At 46.5% G+C, this 25,990-nt stretch overlaps 1 protein-coding gene across 1 annotated transcript; it reads right to left on the reverse strand.

The window, feature by feature from the left end:
• Nucleotides 1-22,264: 22,264 nt before the first annotated feature.
• On the reverse strand, nucleotides 22,265-23,494 carry LOC119385868 (protein GVQW3-like). Its single transcript, XM_037653240.2, has one exon. The coding sequence runs from the start codon at nucleotides 23,361-23,363 to the stop codon at nucleotides 22,551-22,553; it is 813 nt and encodes a 270-aa protein (XP_037509168.2). The 5' UTR covers nucleotides 23,364-23,494; the 3' UTR covers nucleotides 22,265-22,550.
• Nucleotides 23,495-25,990: the final 2,496 nt, after the last annotated feature.

Consider the following 25,990-nt stretch of genomic DNA (forward strand, 5'->3'; position numbering starts at 1 on the left):
CATGACCAAGAGGCACGCTGTAGTGGAGGGCTCCGGAAATTTCGACAACCCTGGGTTTCTCAACGTATTCCTAAATCCTGCATCGTATTTGTCTCCGTTGCCGCCTTCGCGAAGCTGTCCATTTCTCCAGCTACGTGAGAACTGGAATGAGGCTTCGGATGACCGCTGTCCGCTTAACTCTCTATTCAGCCGTTTACAGCGAGTATTGAAACACAGCCAAGGCCATGTGATGGTGCTGTACGCTAGAAGAGCGGCGTTCACTTGCACCCATTTTCTTCGGTAAACTCGACCTCAGCTTCGATGAACGAGACCCGCGGAGTGCTTACACACTCCCCTTTCTTCTACGGTAATCGCTAGTGGTTCCTGTACTTCGTGCTCTCCTTTCAGCTTTGCTGTGCCGATGATATTGGTTCCATGTAGTTGTGGAGAACATTTAAACTGGTTGTAGTCTGCTGCCATGCTGCTAGCCGCTGTCTACACTCTAAGATTAAAGGGTGTGTGGTTCGTCCCTTTGGGGACTAGTGGGGCTGCCACAACCATTAATCTCTTTAAGGACTAACGGCACCAGGTCTAACAGTTAATCCCCTCAGATCACCTCAACCGACTAACATTTGGTCCTCAAATTTACACCTTACTGGCCAACCGTTAGTCCTCGCAGTTGCACCTCGCCGGACGAATGGTCGGTCCACTCAAATACTCCATTCGGATGAACTTTTTATCCCCAGGGACGATTTTCTACAGTTACTCTCCGCAAGGCTTAATACTTTTTTCAGGTGTTTCTTTCCGCGCTGAGCAACAAATGCGGCGGAAAAGAACACGCAAAAAAGTATTTAGCCATGCATGTGTCACTGCTTTTGCAGTTATTGCGACAACGCAAGACACTAGTGAGACAATGAAACGTTTTCGTTTTCTCTCTATATATGGAGTTTTTGTTTCCTTTCATTGAGTTCACTGCAAAATGCCCAATACAGGTCCAGCCACGTTGTCGTATCTCGTACAGTCTTTTTTGTGAAGCTGCTCTAACGGAAGCGATAGATGACAGGCATTGTACCGCCAGCGCACACAGCATTCTGCTCGTTGTGGACAACGGCTGCATCCTGCAAATCACAAAAATATTGCAAATAGTCAGCGACACGTCACAGAGAGGATGAAGACGCACGCACATGGCAAATACGTGCAAGGTGAAGTAAAAACACACGTATAAAATATGGCATGTAAATAATTTCACCTTGATGTCGTACATCATAAAAGACGCATTTGAAGCAAAATAGCGCAACAGTTCAAATGCGGCAGCCGCAGCCATCACGCCGAGGTGCCGACAACCACCGTGCCGCAAACGAACCGGCGAGTTTTCTTGAGCGGCGTCGTACAGCATGAGCAAGCCCGTCAGCCGCCGCAGCCGCCAGCGAATCTCGAGCAGAAGGGCAAGTGAAAGCGAAGCCGCCGCCACGAACGGCACCGAGCTGCTTGCGAGCAAGCGTAAGGAAGCAGACAGCAATGGCGACCAATTTGCACAAAGTTTCTCGAGCGAGCAGCACTACGGCGAACGAAAGCGGGGCCGCCGCCACGAACGGCGGCTAACAGCTTGCGAGCGAGCGTTGAGGAAGCCGACAGTAATGGCGACCAATTTACGCAAAGTTCCGAAGCGCAGCTAAAGTCGGCTAGCTAAAGCTCCCGCCAACCCATCCCGGTGCATTTCAAGCCCGCTGCGTACAATCGAGCTCGTTGCCAGCGACCGCACAGCGTTTTGGACGAGCCGCAAAACAGCAGCGAGGCCTCTGCCTAATATTGCGAGCGCGCAATTCATCACCACGTGGAATCATCGATGAGCGACCGTCAGGGCGGCGGGCGACAATAATGGCAGCCAATATCCAGGCCGTTGCAAAGCACAAGTGAGCTGAGGCCCAAGCCGGCCCTCGCGGTACATTTCGTGCGCGTGATATACAACACGATCGAGTCCGTTACCGCCAATCGCGATCAGTTTCGCACACGCTATAGGTACAGCAGAATAAAGAGCGATCACTTATTTGTTAAATAATCCAGCGCCGATTTGTGCCCAGAGTCACATTGGAATTATGGATCCGATAGGCTTACTTTCTTTTCGGCCGCCATTCCCAGCCGGTGGCGACGCAGCGCCGTGACTACGCCGGAGATGTACAGCGCGGCGTCGCGTCGTGTCGAGACCGGCTCCAGACATCATGGGCGCGGCGAAACGTAAAAGCAGTTCGACAGGCTCATACACTCATACTTGTATATCAAAGGCACGAAGGCGTAGTTCCTAGATCGGCGAACTCTCCGAGCGCGACGCAACCGCCAACACGACAGCCCGAACACATGTGGGAAGACTGACCCCAGAAATCCTTCTGCTGACCCTAGCGATGAGGACGGTTAGTTAGGTTAGTTCCCTTGACAACGGTTTGCACACGGAACGTATCTCTGCACACGGCCTGCATCTCCCGCGTGGTTCATCCCTTTGGAGACTAACTGGTTTGCACACGGCACGTGGGTGTGTCCAGATAAGATCGAACACGAGGTCCCGGTCACCATTCCCGATTGCGGTGAAATTTACTGTAGGTCTAGGCATCACACCCAGAACAATGGTCTCGCAGTTAGTATTGCGAAAAATTTTTGTTTGCCTGAAAAAAATATACAAATTTTGGCCGCAAAAAACGCTTTTCCGGCAATTTCGCGATTTTTGAATTTTGAGCGCACCTTGGGAAAAAACGGTGCACTTCTTCGTCACAATATGTATTTCCTTAAAGAACAAGTGAAATACAATTTTATGAGTCTATTATTTCGCTTGCTTGTCGAAGCACTTTTGAAGAAAAAAATCACAAACTTGGCAAATCGCACGAAATACCTGTATTTCAGGAATTTATTGCTGCAAGCAAGTTAAAGTGAGGATAATAAAAATCAGTACATATTAACTTTCATACTTTCGCTCTCTTTTAAAATAATTTGCGTGGTATTATCGCGCTCCGTTCCACTTGATAATTGGGCTGAAACGTAAGTGATTTACCAAAAACGCCGAACTTTGAAAATGATTTTCTCAAAAAAGCCATTTTTAATTTTTTTAAAAATCCCTCTGATTGAAGTCAAGTACGTCATCTACGATTGTGCAGAAAAAAACGTTGCATTAATTTGGTTGTTAACAAGTTATAGTGCGTCAAATGTCACTATGCCAGCCTAGCGGCCGCGTCGTTCCTTATGGGCTGAAACTCGGATATAAGTTGCTAAAAATACTTGTACGTGACATAATCACAAATCAGCAGCTCCACACCAACAAATGCGCAGCCCGGTGTCATGATTCAGCAAGCTTTGTCTTGGGATCAGCCGCTTGTCAAACCCGCAGCAGCGGCCGCTCGATGCTGCGGGCACTCACATTACATGAGTGCCGCTTCGACTGCGGATGAGCTTCTTGAGCGCCAAACTACGCTCAGGGTATGAACGAGAGAAGGAAAGCATCAGTGTGATTTATAAAGGCCGTTTTCGCGCTTTCTGCGCTTTCTCCTCAATGGTCTATCCGTAACACCAGAGCACGCCTGTCTTGCACCCATGCTACTGGCGAGCCGAGCGGATACTCTCGCACCAAGACGCCGGGCTGTCCGGGCTGGGAAAGCGCGCATGGGTTGCGCTAAGTAAATAGGGCAAGCTGCAGTTCTGAGGCCTTAAAGTGCGAAAAAGTACCCGTTCACGCCGCTTCCGCGTACAAGAGCTCGTCTTGGCACTACTGCGTCGTCTTTGGATGCCAAAGGAAGCAGCGCAGCAGGAGGATATTACTTAGCGCTATCTGCTACTATCACGACCCTCCGCGGGAAGAGAGCCGGTGCGATGTTTTCAGCTTCGCTGCGAGTGGATAATTGTAAATCAAGCCGAAAAACTAGCAGCCCAGTGAAAATGCGCGAGTAAGTAAACTAACTGCGTCCATTCTAGTGTGATGACCCCATATTTCATTTTACGAACTTAATTTACGTGCCACGCAGCTGAGTTGAAGGCAGACGCAAGCTTTGTGTGGGTGTGCACTTAATACGTTTCAGCGTTTCCTTTGACGAAAATGTAGTGCAAGGTTGTGGTTTCAAGCCGAAGCGAGCAGCGTGATTTGCCACTTTCAGCATAGTATTCAGCTTTAGTGCTTTTGATGACATGCATGCATTCGTGATTACAAGCTTTCGTCTTCAAAAGGCAGCATATGGAACGGTGTTCATTATCAGCTGGCCAGAACTTCGTGGCTTCATTCCAGTGCTTGATGTCCCCAAATTTACGTTGACACAAGGCATCCAGCTGCCCAGAATATATTGTATTGGCACCGAAATAAACATATTCGCGCTAATGTCCTTTACGTCGCAGGCGCTGGCGTAGCGCTAGCTTAACCACCGCAATTTTTAGCATATGGTTGCACAACACACAGTTAATAAGAGGCAGCAGCATTTCGCCCATTTCAATATCGGCTAACTAAGAGTAGCACAATTTCGCTTGTATAAGACATCCTCACAGGATTAGGATCACGCTGATAGCTTCCAAAAGGAATCGATGAACACCACTGCAGGTGATACTCTCTGGTAGCACGCTTTTGTGAGCAAGAACAAGTATTGTAAGAGCGCTCGTGTAACAAAAATTACGTTCCGCGAAACTACTTGAAAAACATACACTAATTATTGCGCGATGCACGTTGAAATGATCAGTTTTCCCAAAACTTTGTGCGCCACTTTCAATATGCGGCAACGAAACATGGTTTAAATCTTTCGCAAGCTGCATGCCAATTACGACTCACGCGTGCTACAACGAAGACTTTTCATACAAATGCAACAGCGACCGTACCTGACGACGTTGCTTCGCAGCCTGCACAGTACGTACTGTATACACTGTGGACTTGTATGAGCAAGGTGTTCTCGATGTTCCAATAAAACAGCGAAAATGTCTAGGCTAGAAAAAAAACGCGAAACACGCTCTCCGACAGATTGAGTTTAGGAACTTTCGCGTTTGCTTTATGTAGCGTCTGCTTTATGTAGCGCCCGGGCATGGCCTCCGAGATTGCGCGCCGGCGGGTTTCTCTCCGGCCGTTCCAATCGCCATGCTCCCCAGCAAAGAAATGTTCAGAGCCTCGCGCGCCCGAATACCGCGAGAGGGCGCGTATCGTGAGGTTTCCGGCGGCAGCGGAAACCGTGGCAGAAAGCAGAGCGCACGGCGTACCAGCGAGCACGTTGGCAGCTTTTCGCCTGCAAGGGAGGGTGAGCGGCCGGATGTTCTGAATGCACTGCATGTAAGTATTTTATTTTGTTACTCTATTTAGTTTGGCCCAATTAACGGACGAAGGCACGGGAACTGCTCAATTTTCCTGATATAGATCATTCTCAGGACGTATCAATTCGTCTCATGGTAGTATTACTTTTCTTTTATTACAGTCAGGTTCTTCTCGGCGCGAAACACTTCGATTTGAGAAATATAATGGTGTTCTAGCATCCTTCCTTTCTCGAGACGTGTGTGGGTGGAAACTGGGCGAATTTTCGTCGGTGAATTATATTGTCCTCCTATCGTGACACATCGTTTTACTATTTGATCGCGTACAGATATTTATTAGGTGGTCAACCCATGCATGGTTACGCTCTAGGGAGAAACCCTCAAGATAACTGACTGCCCTGGTCATGTCATTGAAGTGGGGTCATAAGTAATTTTGCCGGAATATTGTTGGCGGCTTTGATTAGCCTTTCTACATTCACTACACGTCGTTCACAGTGAAAGTGCCTGAGTTGTCATCCTCTCCTTTTTCGTCGTCTCTATTTTGCTTATGTTTTGGTGGCACAATGGTAACATCAATATTATCTACATTTACCGTACTCTCGACTGCGTCCAAAGGGTCGCACAAGCAACGCAACGGCGTCCTTCTGAAGGAAAACTAAGTATTCATCCAGGAGGACAACTGAAAAAAAAAAAAGCGCAAATTGTGACTGCTATGTAACGCCCAGTCTTTTATATCAGGTACACCAAACCTTGAACGCGTGTAGCATTCTGTCAGAAAAAGCTAAATATTTCTATGTTCGTTTTTACAACGCCCAACCTAGCTACTAATCACCGTAAGCCTAGCAATGCAAATGGGGGACCATAAATGAACAAAACGCGCCTGTAGCCTGTCGGGAGCCGTCACAGCACTGGTCACGTTCAGTCTAGACGTAAGGCGACCGCCTCCACCCCCCTCCCTGCCTCTTGCTTCTGCGGTGCGACAGGAGGCAGTTGGAAAGAGAAACTGGGGAAGCCTCGCGGGTGAGTGCGAAGCGTTGTGCGCTACGCGAACGCAGCTTTCGCGCCAGACCAGGCGTCGCCGGCGACATCGCGAGGAGAAAGCAGGCCAAGTGCTGATGCCCAGTGCCGAGTTTTGTCTGCTCGATTGGCGCTCCAGCGTGTGCTCGACCTTATTTCTTTGTAATGCGCTCATGCTGCGGCGTTCGCGCGGTTACCTTGCGTGGTTGCGTCGCAGGCATTGAGCGCACCTGTGCGCGCGTTTTCAGTTCGCTGCATCATAAGACAAAGAATGTTACACCGAAAGGGAAATGCACAAACGAAGCAAGCGCCGATACCTGCTTTTTGCGATACTGCTTCGAAACGGGCTGCTTTCGTTACCGGCCTTATGTTCAGCTTACAAAATGATGAACATATCTATTGTGGGCTCAGGGCCAGTGGTTGTCCGGAGCCCTCAGAAAGAACACGGAGGCGACAAGAAAACAGCTTTACTTTACGAAGGCCCGGCTGCAATTTATCTGTCTTCAGTGGCAGGGCGAGCGCGAGCGCCGAGCGTCATCGCGCCCAGCCCAATAATCGTTGACTTGTTTTTGTCTCCTTCGCCAGCACCCCCATACAATGCAGCCCGCAAACTTCGTAGTGCGTTTCCAGCACATGCGGATCTCTTGCAGAGGCATCGCACTTCTAAGAGCTCCAATATAGGAGGCGCATACCTACAGCGAAAAAAAGCGCATTTGAGAAACAATAGACCTCAGCATGCACTTTGCCTCTCGTACACATTGACTTGACGTTTCCAAATCAGTGGGAGGTTATATAAAAAAGTAAAACCATTTTTCCTCACCTCACGCAAGCCGCGCCAACAGCGCGGCAGCCTTTCCGACCCTCAATGGCGAAAGCCGCGGTGCGGATGAGGAGCGGGCCACGCCCACCTCTAAAAGAACACTCTTTCCGTGTCATTGGGACGGCCGGAGAGAAAACCGCCGGCGCGCAATCTCGGAGGCCATGGCCCGGGGATGTTGCTTCATCGCTTTTGCGATAGATGGCACGACGCACGATGCAAGTACGGCGCTACCCTTGGAATGCGCTGTGTTCTGGTGTATAGTGTATTTTTGTAGTTCTTAATGTACTGGTTGATAATTTGCATACGAATGTTTCAATTGCCGTCCCTCTTGTTCGTTCAAATACTAGCGTATTTACCATACCCCTCCTGCCTGCGCTCCTCATCGGCCTGCAGTATTTCGAAATAAATCAGTCAATACATGAATATCTTTCCGAATTTTTCACGCGATTAGTTTTCTGATCGTGAGTGCCGCAGACAGAAGTTTTCAGAAAACTCGACCGTGCCGTTAGTGCTTGCGTTGACCGCCGCGAAGCCAGTTTTTATTTGTATTGTTCACTGTACAGGTTGGCACATTCCCTTGCGCCGGGTACGTCTATCTCACGTGACAAAAGAACTCGAAGCACAATAAGAATTCACACGACTGCAAACTACAGCAGACAATCAAATAGTAGAAATATTCGCTCAGTTCGGAAGGAAATTGAAGGAAGGCACTCAAAAGCGCTCTGGGAACTTAGGGGATGCAGTTCAGTAAACAGCGCACAAAGAGCCTGTAAACACGCACACAACTTGTGCGTATATATTTGCATTTCCTACGAAGGCTTTAAAAGCCACAAATGCGCCTTTTTTGTTTTTTCTTTGTTTGCCATGGTTCAATGAGTTTTTTTGAAATTGCGATGAGTTCGCGATTTAAACAAGTAAATCAGCGTTTAGTTTTGGCCTCGCAGACTCGCATCGAGAGCCCTTAAGAGGGCGGCGTATTCCTTCCTTGTCCGCGTGATTACGGTGGCAGCGCAGCCTGGCAACTTAATGAATTCTATGTAAGGATGTAATGCGCTTATAGTCTGCCATGCTGGGATGGTGCCAAACAGTAACATAATTTATATTTTCATTCATTCTTGACTGGAATAGTCAAATTATTGTTGGGATCTGAGCACATTGATTTCCAATGAAACGAGGTGTTTACGCAAAGTCGATAGGATGTATTCCGCTCCAACTGGCGGACTCCACTGGTAAGAAGGGTGATTAACAGATGGTTAATATTCAGGCGCCCTTCTGCCAACACAGTCAGCTGCAATATATACAGCAGTAATGCCGTGTCCCTGTTTCCGCTTATACGAAAAAAAATCAATGCCGTATTTTAACGTTATCTTTCGTGGTGGAATTTAAGTGTTGGTTAAAATGGTTTCCAAATATTACTGTGCGTTCAAAGCATTTAGCTTTGCGTTCTTTAGTGACGTGAGTGCGGCTAGCAAATCCCTTGCTGTGTTGTCCCTTGCTGTCCCTTGCCCTTGCTGTGTGATTGTCCCTTGCTGTGTTATCACATCTGACGTCACGAAGCACATCGCAAGGATATATTAAACAGTTCAGAGGTGGTAATACCAGTGGCGTAACTAGGGGGGGGGGGAATACAAGTGCCCCGGGCGCCACTTGGGAGGGGGCGCCCAGCCGACTACGCCCGACATGCGCTTAGGTACTTCCCGAGGACACAAACGGGCGCTAGCGCCCTGCACCTCATGGAAAGGTCGTCCCTACAGGTTCGAAACCAGTGGGGGCATGCCCCCACACTGTTCCAACCACCCACCCCCTTCCTCGCCTTCTTCTCCCCTGGTACCACCCGTGAGGCTAGAGACTCCTTTGACTAGTTAAATGGTGCTCCTTTCCTTCAGCAAACGAAACACAATCTTCTGGAAGCCTGTGGCTTCCGATATTGAATTTGTTGGCGCCATGTCTGCGTAAGCAGCACTGCCTTTTTTCATCTGGTCCAGCGTATCTTCTGTCTTGAAATTGTTCTCTAGGAGGTGAAGGCTTGCTCTACATTCTGTAGCCCTTGCATGAGCACGTCTCTGCGCCACGACTTCGAAATGCCTCTCGTTCTCTCCTTTTTTTTGTGTGTGCTGATATCCAAGCCTATGAAAAGCAATAAGCTAAAAAGGTCGGTGTAAGCCCGTTTCCACATAAGCATGTTTTTAACCATGAACGTACCTATCCCGGGTCGTAGACAAAAACTTTTTCCGAGGTTCTGACTTCCCTCTATGTGTGATCTGGCATGTTTTTGTATGTATGCGCATGTACATACATATACAAAATGTAATATTATCGGGGCGGTGGGAGGCTGAACCTCCCAAACCTCCTTCTAGTTTCGCCACGGAACTTATCACTTGAAATGTTCGTTTTCTTCGGCCTAAACCACCTTGGTTCTTCCACACGTAATAACCGTAGTGAAAATTGGAAAAGGAAAGCGCTGCCCACGGTCTTGTTGCTTAAGGGTTGCGATCGAGCAGCTCTTTACCAACTCATCAGACATGTCAGTCTCCAAGCTTACAGCGAGCTTTCATGGGCAGACGTCGGGAAGAAATAACGAAATGAAAAAAAAAGGAGAACTGTGTATGGGCTTTCCTTCAAGGTTTCTTTCTTGTCGTTTTCAAATCAGAAAGTCGTTCACAGACTGTTTTCTGCCATGAAATCGCGTCACCCCTCCTCATATTTCTCTGTGTATCGGTACCTGCCCCGCGACATTTTTCTCTACCAGCGTGCGTAGGATGGGGTTTACTATGAGGAATGACGTCCCCGAAGTAATTTTATTGCGATAGCAATTATATGGCCCGTCTCGGCTGATTTTTGCCGTCCCCGTCGCCACCGTAATGCACTGTATATATATATATATATATATATATATATATATATATAATCCACAAAGAAAAATAATTCAGAAAAACGTCCCACGCGCTGAATCGAACGCCCGACCTCTCGCTTCGCAGCGCGCGGCGTTAGACGGTTAGGCCACGAACAGTGCCGTCTTCCAGCCTACTAACGGCAAGGTATTTATATACACCATTTACTTCAGCATGCTTCCTTAGTCACCACATATATGGCGCAATGTGCGCGCCTGGCGCGCTTTAAAGATCGTCGCCCCGCTCCTGCGAAGGCCGCTGCTCTTCGCCCTACAGGGAGTGGTCGCTTTCGTGCGCTTACCTCGAGGAAAGAAGGCGTGGCCGGTGGGGTGGAGCGGGGGGTACGAAGGTCACTTCGCTCGCTGCAGCGGCCGCGTTTGCGAAAGGAGCGCGCTGTTCAAACAGGAAAAAGTAACTGTGACAATTAGCTCGCGCTCGTCCTGTGTGTACCTGTTTTATGCGTCCTGCGTCCTGGTTTATGTTTGAGAAGTACGCTTCAAGTGTCGAGCTGTGACGCATTAGTTCGCGCTCGTCCTGTGTGAGTTCTTTTCGTGCGTCCTTTGGGCTCGAGCGACGCGCTGGCATTTTCGAGCTGCTTTGCGTTCTTCGCGTTATATTCCAATTTATTGTTATCGCATTCATTGCTACGCGGTTGCGGCGAAACTGTGACGTTTTGAGAAAATGAGAAGACTTCGTGGTGTGGGCGTCTTCACGTGAATAGGGAAGTGTCACGTGGGAACTCACTGTCACTCACCTAGTCTGCAGGCAAAGTCACCTTCTCGGAAGTGCTTGCTGCAAACACTACGCGGGACTACGGCTCATTGCTCCTTCTAAGCTCGCTTTATCAGCCATGCGTCGTGATGTTCGTTATCCTTGAAGTAAAACCGTAAATGTGAAATTACACCCTGCTCTTTTTGCATGCGCGGTGCACTAATTGTGTCACACAGCATCGCTGAAAACATTGGTCACGCTTTCCAAGCTCTTGTTGTTTCTAGACGCCAGTGCATATGACCTGGTTGTGAAACGAGGCTGATTGAAGGAGGAAACTCAAAGAAAAAAACGCGTTCCCGTCTTTAGAGCAAGGATCGTGAAGCAAGGTGACATCACGTGATCGTGCTGTCGTAGCATGTCAACTGCAGCGCCCGTGTCTCTAATGGTGGGCCTCGTGCGCAGTAGCACCAAAGAGATACAACAGGTAGAACTGCAATGGCAAATTATCCTATTACGATCACATTCATGCCACTATTACTGTGAACTGAGCTTTAACAAGCGAGAAAATTGCGAAAAACGGAAGGATATAACATGTACTAACGCCCCTACAGGTTTCTCGTAGTCATCACAAACGCAGGCATAAATACAAATGCCGAGAGCTATTCACCTTGATATCCTTTTCATTCGTTTCGTTTTGTTATTTTGCTTCTGCCGGTGAGTGCGGTGGCAATAACAGCAGCCAGGCGTAGTCTGACCCCAGTGTTGTTGACGTAGCTTGTGCGAACGAGCCTCGCAGCAATTCTGCGTCAGATTCCACACGTGTTCTGCCGCTGTCCCGCAGAGAACTATGGGACTTCGATAGTTTTGATCTCATGGTACATTTCTCCTCACTGGTATCCTTCCTCCTGCTCTTAGGATGCGTGCCGCATTCCACGGGCGGATTGAATGGCCTTCATGGCCCTGCTCTGCCTCAGCTCTCTTCACGGCATGGCGCCTGTGCTCGAGTTCTCCAAAAGGAAAACGCGATTAATAAAAACGAAAAATTAAATACGCGAGACCATAAGCAGTATATGGCAATTGGACGCCTCTCATGCCGTCGACGAAAACGACGCGTCGCTTTCCGTCGGTTCGTACGCAGAAAGAGCTGCCTCCGCCGCCGCGAGAGCACGGGGATCATTGCAGACTCACTGAAATGGAATCCTGCTTCCAAGTTGAGGTCTTCACTGCGAGGTTCAAAGTCTCAATCGCGGCAATCACGAAAGCCGCGCGTTCGCTGCACCGCGGCCAAGCAGCGGCCAATTGCACGCGTGGTGACCGTGACATGTGATGGAGCGTTCGTATTCGCTGAGAGCAATGGGATTCGTGACGACATCGCTTCAGCACTGAGTATGGGGCGAGATAAATTGGGTAAGATATATTCGGTCTTCGCTGATGGCATTATCTGCACTAATAACTTATCTTTTCACACCCAACCTGCACGCATTCATCAGTGCCCCTGCTCATTCCACCTCAACTTCATGTTTCTTGTTAGCGTACCTTATAGGTTCCTAACTGACTGTGCGTATCGGACGCCCAAGCAGGAAAGTTACACCAGAAAAGGCCTATACGTTCATGTTTTACCCACTGCCTCAGGGGAAAAGGCGCATCACGAAAGACTTCACTGTCGGCTTCAGTGAGGCGGTAAGCTACACTGACACTTCGTTTTCTGCTAATAGAGCTCAAGATATTGCGTTTGATGTTTCATGTAAACGGGTTACGGTGGCTACATGAGATGGTATCAGCGTCATCTGGTCGATATAGACTCTGGATGAGGCCCAAAACACACACAAAAAAGGCTAATGTTTCAAATGGATAACGTTGCCATTTGAAATAACTTTCTCCTATCTCATATACGGGTCACTTCTGAATGCCATTTGGCGCCGCTATTCCAACAACATATATCTACCTCCAAAATGACTAAGATCTAGACGATAATTCTGAAATATAGAGTTTTGTTTCAAGGTTCTGTATCAACACATGTAAATCGCAGGGGTTCTTTCAAGAAGAAAATGCTTTATACAAGTCATGCCTGTGTGGCTCATGACCGCACTTATTAAGAAAATAATAATAAAAAAAACATGCGATGAAGACAGTCACGTGCCGGGCGGTGTTCGCTAGCGAGAGGTCCACGGGCCGCGTGTTTGGGACCCCTGGTCTAGACTGCAGCTGACAGCGGAAATGTGTGACTGCACTGCAAACGCAAACTAGCCGAATTGGGCGTTTTAAGGGCTACAATCCTCCTTAATACTACCTTCATCTGGACAGTACTACCTTAGGGTGTAATGAGGTGCGTGTAATAAAGTTCTGCGTCCTCAATTTTACTTAAATTATGTGGAAGAAAGGAGGTAAATTCACTATCTGACGCCATTCGTCGAATGGAGTTAGAGGAACAAAAAACTCCCATCTCATTTCCTCTGGCGTGTTTTCTCTTTTTTTTTTCGAAGCTTTCCGTAATGCCTTCAGTGCTGGCGGGCATGCATGCAGCTGTGCGGGGGAAAGAAGTAAAAGAAAGAGGCGGCATGCTTCAGCGCACTAAAAATCCCTTGCACAGATAGCCCAGAGAAAGAGATATACGAGGCCCTCCGAACGGCTGGAGAGGAAGCGAGGAAGCCCTTTGGCCTCTGCAGCCTACTGCGGCCCGCCCCCGCCAGGTAAAAAGCAAGCCAGACGAGGCGCTATTGAAGTGAAATGGGACAAAGCTTCGCGCCGCATGCGCGCGCGAAGAAAAAAAAACATAAAAAAAGAAAGAAACGTGAGGAGGGAGTCGTTCCCGCGGCGGCGCGATCGTCGTAGCTAGGCCGGCTAGGCCTTGTGAACGCCACTTCTCAAGTGATCAGCTGTGTCGGTCGTGTGTGCGCGTTTTGTGCCTGCAGCCTCACTGTGTTCTCGCCGCTGGATGTGATATGCGTGGTTTGACGACAGTGCGACATGCTGCGCTGCGAGTGCGATAAATGCGACGGCCCATCGACTCAAGCGAGCGTGCCGCTGTGCATTACCAAGCAGATGATGGGCGCCCTGCGTGCTCGGCACAGTCAGGAACAAAAATGGTAAGTAATACTGATGTTCTCTCTCTTTGCGAGCCCTTATCGTCGCTTATGCACCTGTAGATGACCTTCTGCACATTGCGTCGCTTGAAAAGTGCTATGAAAAGCAAGGAAAAAAAGAAGAAAAGTAAATCGGCATGTCAAGCTTGCGAAATGCCCGCCAGCGCACCATGAGCGTGGCATGTAACCCATGCTGTACATTACACGCATGTCATTCATTGTTTCCATGTTACCAGCTGTCATTTATGTACGTTATACAGTCACGTCACGCTATACCAGTCTTGTTATGATATCAAGTTAGAGAACCGGACGCGAGTGCACCACGCTCCATGCCGTAAATGACATACATGTCGTTATTTTCATGTTACTATATGTCATTTATGTTCGTCGCACAATCACGTCACGCTATATCAATTTAGGTGTATGTCAAGCTAGCGAACCGGCCGCAAGCGCACCATGAGCGTGGCGTGTGTACATGACATGCATGTCATTATTTTCATGTTGCCAGCTGTCATTTATGTTGGACGTACAGTCACACTGCACAATACCAATTTTGGTGTATATGAAGCAGGCGAAACGGCCACTAGCGCCCCCGAGACCATGTTGTCAAAATAACGCCATACATGACAAGCATGTCATGATTTGCACGTTAAAAACTGTCGTTTATGTGCGTCATACACTCTTGTGACGCCATACCTATTTTGGTAAATATCAAGTTAACGAAACAGTCGCAAGAGAACCAAGAGAGTGACGTGTAGATCATGTCGTTATTGAAATGCATATCATGATTTTCAAGTTAAGACCCATCATTCATGTTCTTCATGCAGTCGTGTCATGCCACACGAATTTTGGCATACATCCCATTAACGAAACACTCACACGAGCTATGAGTCGTAGGCGGCTAGATAGATAGGTAGATAGATCCGTTCAAAGTCGTAGAAGTGTTTAACAAATGCTTCGCATTTAAGTCGTTAAACTCAGATAGCAATGATGTGTGATGCATGTTTTGGAACTTCTGTGAATATCACTCATGCTTCATACGACCAGTCAATCGACCCAGGAGTGCGCCCTGATAAAGTTGTTTGCACGATATAATTTTCTTGCCTGCGATAAAGCGCGAATGAGGCATGATGCTTTCAGGGAATATACATTAGAGCAAAAGGCCACGGTTATCACATTGTCACATGATGGAATGTGCATAAAGGACAACTTTCTTTTCGATTTATTCTTTTCTCCAACTTCATTTGTTTGTTTTAATCCTTCGTCGTCGTGTCGATTTGCGTACATTGACATGTGACAAGACCGTGCGCTCTCATTTTGCAGCATCTACCTTGGATGCAGTCAACTACCCTGGACATCTTTCTCCCGCCATGCAACTGTGAGAACCCACCGAAGCACAGATGAAAAGACTTTTCGGCAACAATTTTGCATTGCGCACTCTTCCCGTCTCCTGAAATAGCATATTAAGGTACATAAGCACTGTACCTTCATAATATATAATAATAATATCTGGGGTTTAACGTCCCAAAACCACGATATGATTATGAGAGACGCCGTAGTGGAGGGCTCCGGAAATTTCGACCACCTGGGGTTCTTTAACGTGCACCTAAATCTAAGTACACGGGCCTCAAACATTTTCGCCTCCATCGAAAATGCAGCCGCCGCGGCCGGGATTCAAACCCGCGACCTTCGGGTCAGCAACCGAGCACCATAACCACTAGACCACCGTGGCGGGGCGCACTGTACCTTCATACATATGCATCAAGGAACAGTGAAATAGCATATCAAGTACATTAACATCATTAGCTTGGATTCATTTAGCTGGAACGAATAAATCATGTTAAAGCTAAACAATGATGGCCATATCATGTGACAGACATCTGCTAAGTGCAGTGTGTATTGTGAAGCACGTGCGTTTTATGGTATTGAATGAATGGATAAATGTTTATTCCAGCAAAATACAGGAATAATAATAATAATATCTGGGGTTTAACGTCCCAAAACCAAGATATGATTATGAGAGACGCCGTAGTGGAGGGCTCCGGAAATTTCGACCACCTGGGGATCTTTAACGTGCACCTAAATCTAAGTACACGGGCCTCAAACATTTTCGCCTCCATCGAAAATGCAGCCGCCGTGGCTGGGATTCGATCCCGCGACCTGCGGGTCAGCAGTCGAGCGCCATAACCACTAGACCACCGTGGCGGGGCAGCAAAATACAGGAAATGGGCCTCAAGTGAAAAGCGACAATGGTAGCTTGAGAAGTGCACAAGGCCCAGTAGAGCAAAAAGAGATGCAGAGCAGCAGAAACGTGTGCACGTTCAAAGGCAAAACATATGCGCATACAAAAAGAAACAAGAAAGACAAAGCAGAAGAAACGTGCACATTCAAAGGCAAAACACCTATGCCATCTGCAAAGTGACAAAATCAAAAAGGGTGAACATTTACGCTAGTGAAAACAATGAAAATCAGAAAACAGTGAAAAGAGAAAAGAAGGAACGGCCATTCAATGGCATGGAAGGAATGCAACTTCATTGGTCACGTATCAACAGTGGAATTTGCCAAGGTTACATGTGCATATTCTTAGCCATTAGGAGATGTGCAAGGCTAATTTAATCGCATTGATATAAGTCAGCTGTTGAGTCTGTTGAACCAGATTGTTGAATCATCTTGTTGATTCCCTCTCATTAATTTGCTGTTTTGCATTATGTTGCCATAGTTTTCAAGGTCGATATATAGTATCACGTCTGTTGACACAATTTGACAAGGTGAAAGCGCTGTTATTGTACCCAGGCCTTAGTTTATCCTCACTAGAAGTGCGCTGTTTATTTTTGCCATGCTTCAGTGCCAAGGTGCCCAATCTTCACTCCTAAACAAAGTAGGTGCGGTTAATCAAGACCTTGCTAACATTCACAACCCTTTTAAAGTGTACTTATAATGATAACTTTACTGACATCAAAAACTACCCACATAATGGTAAACATGGCAAGAGTACACTTCTGGTGGTGTTTCGCATTCTTTTACATCCGTTTGTTTTTCGCCCTGTGCACACGAAGTGAAACGCTCACAAGGAAATACTTAGCAGCATCTCAATTTTGTATTTATTTAGTGTTTTGACAAAATGTCTGCAATAAGGATAGTCAAGTGCGAATCTTCGGTAAGACATTCATTTTTATGTATACAGAAATCTTAGTGGACTTCGTTTTTGTGTAATTTTCAGGAATACACTTCTGGCAAAGCAGCAAGTGTTGCTTGCCCACCAGTCTGTGTTCAAGTCAAGTGTATTGTGGCCATGAGTGTCGGCAGGATTTTGTCTTGGGGGTGCAAGGCGGTGTAACGTGTCGGCCTGGTGAGCAGGAGAGCATTGGTGTAGCTTGGGTGGGGTCAAGTGCTGGTGTGTCTTGATGGCGGCAGGTACCCTTTGTGCAAACCCCTGCCGACACCCATGATTGTGGGAACACCCTGATGTGCCTCACTTTACACTATGTCGAACAGCTCGTACATCTTACCACATTTAGGCCAACACTGGTACTGATGCAGAGTGTTATGCGCAATACTGCGTGCAACCTTTCTGATATCGTGTGCATTTGAAAATTTCGCATTGTTTAAAAAGACGCTGAGTGGGCCCAGTGTTATTCAGCAAACAGGGGCAGTTGGACGAGTTGGTGTATATTCATAGTTAAAGAGGGTGCAAAAAAATCACAGCACAGAGAATTGAAGGGGACAGGATGACGCGCTACTAGCAACTGAAGTTTAATCGAAACCACAGAAAGATGCAAACATACAGTACGAAAAAATTACAAGACTAAACAATCACACATCCACAAAGGAATGAAGGGGGCAGACAGGACAATGCGCTACTAGTAACTGAAGTGTAATCAAAACCACAGAAAGATATAAACACACATGACTAAAAAAGCCGCACATGTTCAGCTTCAGTTGTTAGTAGTGCGTCGTTCCGTCCCCTTTGTTGCGATGTGTTCCGACTTCGTTTTCACGTTTTCCATACCTATGAAATGAACTCCTGACTGTTTCACAGTCTCTATATATGTGTGGTCAATTTTTATTCCTCATGGCATATCAAGTCCTAGGATCTAATGTGCAAAGCGACCAGTCACTATTTACAGGAATTTTTTTATTTAGTGCCTGTGATTGCCCAATTGCAAGTTGACATTGCAGCCATGGTGCTTGCATTATTTTCAATGTGGTAATTATGCGTAAGCCATCAAGTGAGGAATTAAGCATGAACTTTTGAGTTACAGATGGCACTAGCTGGCATAAAAACATTGAAGCATGGCTGTACTTGTTATGCATATTAGAAGTATTGGTACACCGAAGTCATGTGATTATGCCGACAAGTTCCCAAGCACACTTCCAGAAATTTACGATGGCTTCCAGGTATCTGTGAGTAAATATGTACAACAACATATGAAGGCAACCTTGTAATTTTGTGGGCATTGCTGAATGCTTTTATGCACCTTGGTAAGTGGACCTACAGTCAACACCACAGGTCTATTTTGGGCTTTTTTGTAGGAAACTCAACTCCAAAATCATGGGCGACATGTTTTGATGCCATAGGGCAAACTAATGCAATAAAAAACCGTACAACTGCATGTCTACACGGTTTCATATTTCCCAAAAGTGATGCTAGCCTTATTGTACTAATTAGTTGCCTTTGTGCGCAGGCTGACACCAAGTTCCTTGGGTAGCTTATTTTTTTGGATTATACTTACATACTGGCAGGGTGAAGTGCACACGTTAGTGCGCATCATGATGAGATTTTACACCCTACTTTCGTATTGCTTACTGCTGTGAATTATGTATAGTGCTTAGGCTGTACTGTATATGTTGTTCCACGTGTTCAGTTTTGGGAGTAGGTTCTGTGCACGACGATGGAAATATACACCTATATCCTTACATTGACACGAGAACTGCTGCTGTTTTGATTCCAATAAAATGTTGCAACCACTGGTTCTTGTATCAATTGAAGTATGACTACTTGTCGTGCATGCAAATTGAAGAAATGAATTTGTGCTTGCAAAACAAATTGCTGAAACACTGCCTGCTCAATGTAAGTGCTTGTGTTTTATTACCAAACACATTGAACAGATGATTCACAGATTATGACACATTGTAGAAGATAGGCAACAGAAAGACAGAAAGTCATCACTGTGTTCTAACGTAGATTGGGTGATCTTTTATCAATAGTAGCATAATTGAAGGTTGCAGTTGTATAAATAAAGTTTAACGTAGTGTGCAGGTGGACGAGGGAGTGCACATATGATAGTTTTTCCAGTTTTCTGCATATTTGCTACAGTCCTCGTGTTTCTGTGTTACAATTGTGAAATTCTGAATTGCAAACAAGCCAACCTCTCTGCTGCTGTGGTGAAGTAATTCAACAGAACCACATTTTCTCAAGAACAGCTGTTCCATTGAGGAAGAGGGTAATGCTTTTTTTTTAATGGGTTCTGCATCATCTGTCTGAGGGGAGGGCCAAGTACACATGGACGTTCACAAGAGAGAAGTGCAAGTACATTAACTTTTTTTGTTTTGTGGGAGACCTGTCACTGGTAAACTGGGGAGGTTGTCCTTGACCTTGGTGCACGCGTTAGGCATTCGCTTTAACGCGGTGGCGTGATGCTTACCAATAAAAGCTAATTAGTAAGAAATGTAGGTAGTATCCGAGTATGAAAGCAAATAAATACTGAATATGCGTTATAGAGAATCAATGAATGCCGTGCTAAAGCGTGCATTGCGAATAAGCGCTAATTGCGGAAATAGATAAGCGTTCAGCTGCTAAGAAGGCGCTGCTCACGGCTGTACGCGCGCATTCAACGCACTTTATGTAGGCGCGTTACAATGTCCTTGTAACTCTGGAATTTTCTGCGTGTGTAATTTTCATATGCGAACGCAGGCGGTCCGCGCTAAAGGGTGCATTGCGAATAAGCGCTAATTGCGGAAACAGATTTTTGTTCAGCTGCTCAGAGCGCGCTGCTGCCCCTGCGTGCAGCTCGCGGCAGTACGCGCGCATTAAATGCACTTAATGTAGGCGCGTTACAATGTTCTTCTAAGTCGGGCCTCTGCGTGTGTAACTTTCATATGAGAACGCAGGCGGTCTTCGAACCGCTCATAACACGCTGCCGCATCTGGACTCGCGCAGTTCGCGGCTGCAGAAATAACGAAAATTGCTCCACAGCATACGCTCATGGAATGCACATACGTTCGCTCATCTGAAGATACCTTTGTCACGCTGGTATTCACGAATTTAGCGCGAGCGAAGAGGGCACACGTTTATAATTTTTCTAGCGGCACGACACGGTGAACCGGAGAATTCGGAGCCGAGGGCGTTTACGCCGATCGGCTCGGCCTGCATGACGCCCCACAAATTATATATTGACCTTCCGCAAGAGCAAACACACGCCGATGGTACAAGAACAGAAGTTCGAAGTTGTGCCGACGGGTTACCAGCCACTTTGTGCATACATTGGTACATATATAAGCCCACGAAAAAAGCAAGCTTGCAAGTGGTGGTGCTGTGGTGTAATGGTTATAGTGCTTGCTTTGAGTGCGTGTGGTCGCGAGTTCGATTCCTGTGCCGTGCGTACTTGTATGCAAATGTCATGATTGTGCATAAATACTTTGATGTCCATTTTCCATTTATTTTTTTTTCATTTCGCGACCGCACTAGGGCCTCGTATAAAAGGAGGCTTTAACAGCTCTCAAAAGAAGCAGAAAAACTCTCAATGCGCTCTGTTCAAGCCCCCAAAATGGCTTACATAAAAACAACAACCTTACCTCCAAAAGGAGGCTTTAAAAGCTCTCGAAAGAACCAGAAAAACTTCAAATGCTCTCCGTTCAAGCCCTCAAAATGAGTTCAATAAAAACCCAAATTTACCTCCTTAGTTCCGTCTAATCACTCCCTTAAAGGGTGTAAATAAAACCTCCTTTTTTGCGTAGTACTTTTTTGCGTAGGGGGTTTTGCGTAGTACCTTTTGGATGCACATTATGCGTCGAGCCCGAAACTCCCTAAAAGGCTCAAACCCGTTTGCAGTGTGGTGAGCGACAGCTCCTTAATGCGCGTGCGCCATGTCAAATATAAAGAATGCGTTTTTCTTCGCAACCATTGTTCACAATCAAAATGAGCGCTGGCGCCGCAAAAGCCGATGATATATGCGACAACAGGGTTTGCCGGAACGAATTTTTGAATGCATCTTTAGCATTGACAAAAAAAAATGTTAAGCAGATTTGATGTACGCAATAAATAATTTCGAATAATACACTTCACGGTGATGTAGCCAAAAACGATACGAACCGTTTACATGCCTACTTCGTCGATCTCTTTTGTTTGGTTGTATGTAATTTACGAACTTTTCGTGCAAAGCGAAGACGACAATAGGACAGCGGCAATGTCCGTTTCTTCTTTCAAATTTTTGCTAGCCTTGTGAACTTCTGGTGTGTCATACGATGCGTAGATGTGCAAGACGGCTTTAGTCCACTGTAGTCAACAATCAATCAAGAAACCGCTCATTCGCTAGCCCATAACAGCCATATGGCTTTTTCTTGCACATAAATAATAATAATAATAATAATACTAATAATAATAATAATAGTAATAATAATAATAATAATAATAATAACATATTAATAATCACTATCATCACCATCATGAAGTGAGTGAGTGAGTCAGTGAAATATCTTTATTTAAGATCCGGCGAATAGAAGGCCCGGGCCTGGGGCCATGAAGGGCGCAGAAATATATTTGCCTTGGACGCCGTCCTATGTAGTTACGCCACTGGTAGTATTCACTCTACAAGCTTTAACTCTTTCGTTACCGCTCTGGTAGAACATGAGTCACCGGTGACCCGAACGCGCCGAGCGAGAATTGAAAAAAAAATACGGGCGCTCCTATCAACTAGTTGCGCTATCTAACACATTATGTAAGCCATAATGTTTCGTTTCCTGCGTAGTTTTTTTTCCCGAGCAGCGGTGATTTTTAACAGCGACACAAAGATAACGGTTCGCTTGGTTCGTTCGAGTGAATGGCCGATGACCCGGTAGCGAGACCCTCTCGGAAATGTTGTTCCTTGAACGATTCTGTTCCGCCCGCAAGGGATTTTTCTGCTGTTTCTAGCAGAAGTGACTCTATGGATGATATGCGAAAGCATGGAAATATAGTTCGGATGATAAAAAACCGCAGAATGAGCCCGGATAGTAGTCAGGTGTTGATGAGTACGTTACGATTTCTGGCACATCGATTTTTACTCCGATTGAAATGTCGTGAAGATGTTAGCACTATTATATCTTTTATTTGCAGTGCCTGAACAATATATGGCAAAAAAGTGGTGATGTAATCTTCTACCACTAGAGAGTAATGTTCAGCTCAAGAAGGCTATCCGGCCGTGCCCTCAGAGTACTGCGCAGTGAAGCGATTCGTCTCACAAGGAAAATTGGCGTTTTCGGCATCTTTTTATTTGCGGAAGTAATACGAGGTCTGTTAGAAAAGTATCCGACCTTTGGTGGAAGAAAAAAAAAACTGGCATAATTGGAGCGTTGGAAACCTAATCCCCCTCAAAGTAGTCCCCTTGGGCCTCCACACACTTCTCCCAGCGGTGCTGCCATTGTTGGTAGCATTCTGAGAAGGCCTCTTTCGGAATGGAGTTTAGCTCAGCTGTCGTTGCAGCCATAATGTCCTCCCTTGTCTGAAATCGCTCTCCTTTCAATGTCCTCTTGAGTTTGGGAAAAGCCAGAAAAAGCAGGGGGCCATATCAGGAGAGTAAGGAGCCTGTTGAACTACAGGAGTCTGACTTTTCGCCAGAAAAGTCTGAACCAAGAGTGAGGAATGTGCAGGAGCATTGTCGTGATGGATGCGCCAGTTTCCTGTTGACCACAACTCAGGTCTCTTGCGCCGCACAGCATCACGTAGGCGACGGACGACATCCCTTTGGTGATTGTTTGACCCTGTGGTGCGTACTCGTGGTGTACCACACCGCGGGAGTCAAAGAAAGCACTCAGCATCACTTTGACGTTGCTGCGCACTTGGCGAACCTTCTTTGGTCTTGGTGACGTGGAATGCTTCCACTGTGACGGCTGGGATTTGGTTTCCGGGTCGTACCCGTACACCCAAGACTCGTCACCAGTGATAATGGTGTTCATGAAGTTAGGGTCACTGCTTGTGAAATCCAGCATGTCCTTTGAGACTTCAACACGAAGTTGCTTTTGCTCCACCGTGAGCAGTTTCGGCACGAATTTCGCCGCAACTCTCTTCATGGCCAAATCTTCGGTCATAATGGAATGTGCAGAGAAAGTGCTGATGCCCACCTCTTCCGCAATTTCCCGGATAGTCACACGACGGTCCCGTATCACCACAGCGTTCACTTCGGCAATGACCTGGTCATTTCGGCATGTTGATGGCCGACCGGAGCGTGGCTCGCTCTCCACCGATGTGCGGCCGTCTTTAAACCGGTTGTACCACTCCTTAATCTGTGTGCGGCTCATAGCGTCGTCACCGAAAGCCGTCTTGATCTTCCCAATGGTTTCCACTTGGCTGTCGCCCAGTTTCTGGCAAAATTTAATGCAGTAGCCCTGCTCCAGTCGCTCCATCATTTTCCTTGCAATGAAAAACCGACGAGAGCACTGCGCGCGACCTCACTCAAACGCTGCGTCCCAGCGACTGACGCTATTGGCAGGCGGGAAAACATTCACGCATGCGCACGAAGGTTCAAGGTCCGCTAATGCAAGCGCGCTTGTTTCAAATCCATCAGGTGCTCGCAAAAAAATAAATAAGGTCGGATACTTTTCTAACAGACCTCGTAAACAGGTTTGTGTTAACAAAATGAGTGTGCGTGGTTGCACGTTCTGTAGAAGCAGTCCTATGCCAAAGATGATGGTTCTTGGGAATGGTCACGGCCGCAGAGATGATGAATTTCATTTGCCTGCTCTGATATGGGTATCGTCAAACTTCCACGACTACACGTCCCCAAAAGAAGTACATTCAGAGCAAGTCCTACCGATTGGCAAAGCGGAGAATATACAAAAACTGCTAAGAGGACACGAAACTTCACGACTGGACAAATGCCGCATGTAAAGCCTGTTCTGCCTAGTAGCACACCAACCTTAGAAAAAAAATGCTTTCTCATCTCAGATCTTTCAGACATGGTTGCACCTATTTCGATAAGGTCAGAGACTGAAATGGGAAGACTTTTTTGAAGCTTGCAAGTTTATAATATTTGTATTGTGTGCGGTGAGGCCATGCATTAGAATTTTTTGGTGCCGTGTACAGTGCTGCTGTTTGGTATCAGAATGTTTCCTGTGCTGCGGTTGAGCATAATTTCTTGCGTCTGAGCATGTCTTTCTTGCGTCAGGCCCCAATTCTAGTTAGCGTGTTTTCATCACTCAGTGAGGGACACTCATCTGCACTTTGTAAATATATAATCTTGTTAATCATGTTAATGATGCTAAATACCTAGAAAAAAAATCACTTTTTCTTTAGGTACTTCTTCAATGGGCACTCTTTCTGTTATATTAAAATACCGTGCGGGTCTCCAGAAGTTGCAGCTATTCGTACAGCTGCAAAAATGGGAAGATAAGCCTCACTGATAAGAAGAGAACCGAAGGGTGCCAGCCGAATACTTATGCATTTTCCTATCGTCTTTTATATATCTCTATCGTGGGCATGCTCGCCTTTCCAGTATTAGACGCGAACTCTGGCGATATTTTGAGGTTCATAGGTCTCAATACAATTGGCTAGGCGCGTTTCTTTGCACATTTGCTGTCAATAATGCCAGATTACAGACTGAAGAATAATGAAGATTATTTACAAATGAATTTTATGGATTTCGTCAAATTGCCCACTTGGCTTCCCGCAATAATTGGCAACATTGTGTGGATGACGTCATTTATGGCAAGCGACGGAATTCAAGGAACCGTGGTGCCACTACCGCGTCTGCTGTCCACAAGGCATCGATCATGTGTGCTTGGAAAGCGCTTCGATGGTTTGGAGCGCGAATTTCAGTTCCCTGTGCGTGGGCGTGCCATGGGTGGCAAGGGTGTTGCGCTGTGGACTGCACACGGTTCCCCTTATGATTACCATAACAGTCACTGAACACCCGCAGCTAGCGGTTATCCTTCGTCTCGATATTAGAATGTTTTAGCTATCAGTGTCGGATTACCGCACGGAAAGTACTATAACACAGTACCGACTGAAGAGTGCACATGCGCGAACTTCACCGTACGGAAACACTTTCCGTAACGTACTACATCGGGTCCACCGTGACCGGGCCTCTCCGTATACGTCAAGCTGCACATTGAGCCAAAGGTGGCTTGTACTTGGCTTATATTAAATTTCATCGATCTTACATATTCTGTCCCTTCTCGTGGGTTCCAACGACGACTGAAATCGTTCGAACGACCACAGTACTATTCGTAATGACAGGCATTACACGTCCTACGTTCAATTATTCCGGATGAGTCTCGTTCATTCGGGTGAGGCTAAGTAATTCGAATAGCGTCATTCTGTCTACCAGTTCGTGCTTTCTGGCATATGCGCAAAGCCTTCTGGGCCACCAGCTGTCTTTTTGCGTTTCAACGTAATCACACTGTTTCGCAAATGTAAGGCAAGCTGACAGTCAAGTTGAGCAAGTTTTGACGAAAATCATGGCGCAACATTCAGATCAGTGAGGGCTAAAGAATGAAAAAAAAAATAGTGAAAGTCACCGTCACTTCAGGTCTGATTGTGAGCTTCAAAAATTTGTCAGCTGTGAATAATTCTGGTCGGCTTCGAGCTACACAAACTAGAGCATCAAAATAGGCGCTAAGCAGATTAACTTGGCGATTTAATCAGCGAGCAAGTGACGGTTAGAGGGCTTTATGCGAAAGACGCAAACGTTGATGAATAGTTACGCAAGCGTTTCGTACCTAAATTATGCACGCACTAGTTCACGGGGATGAACTGATGGAACAGATTTTGTACACTTTTGTGAAGTCGAGAAGCGCCCACAGCATCATTATTCGTCATTCTGGGGAGAAGCGAACTACCACCTTTAAGGCATTATGTGCACTTTGTTGATGCGTTGGTTGATGACGATGAAGAATTAAATTATGACATAGCCCTTTGTAATTGGTTATGAACATTCAACAACCCACTCGTTGCGCATTTCGCATTGTGTGACGCCTGGTAGCAGAATTCCCGTTGTGTGACGAATATTTTAACACGAAAGTGTTTTATGCCGGGG

This window comes from Rhipicephalus sanguineus, chromosome 1, assembly GCF_013339695.2.
Source record: "Rhipicephalus sanguineus isolate Rsan-2018 chromosome 1, BIME_Rsan_1.4, whole genome shotgun sequence".
Lineage (NCBI taxonomy): Eukaryota > Metazoa > Arthropoda > Arachnida > Ixodida > Ixodidae > Rhipicephalus > Rhipicephalus sanguineus.

Coding starts and splice junctions, on each gene's coding strand:
- LOC119385868 (XM_037653240.2), bottom strand. CDS start 23,363: ATGATGGAGCGACTGGAGCAGGGCTACTGCATTAAATTTTGCCAGAAA.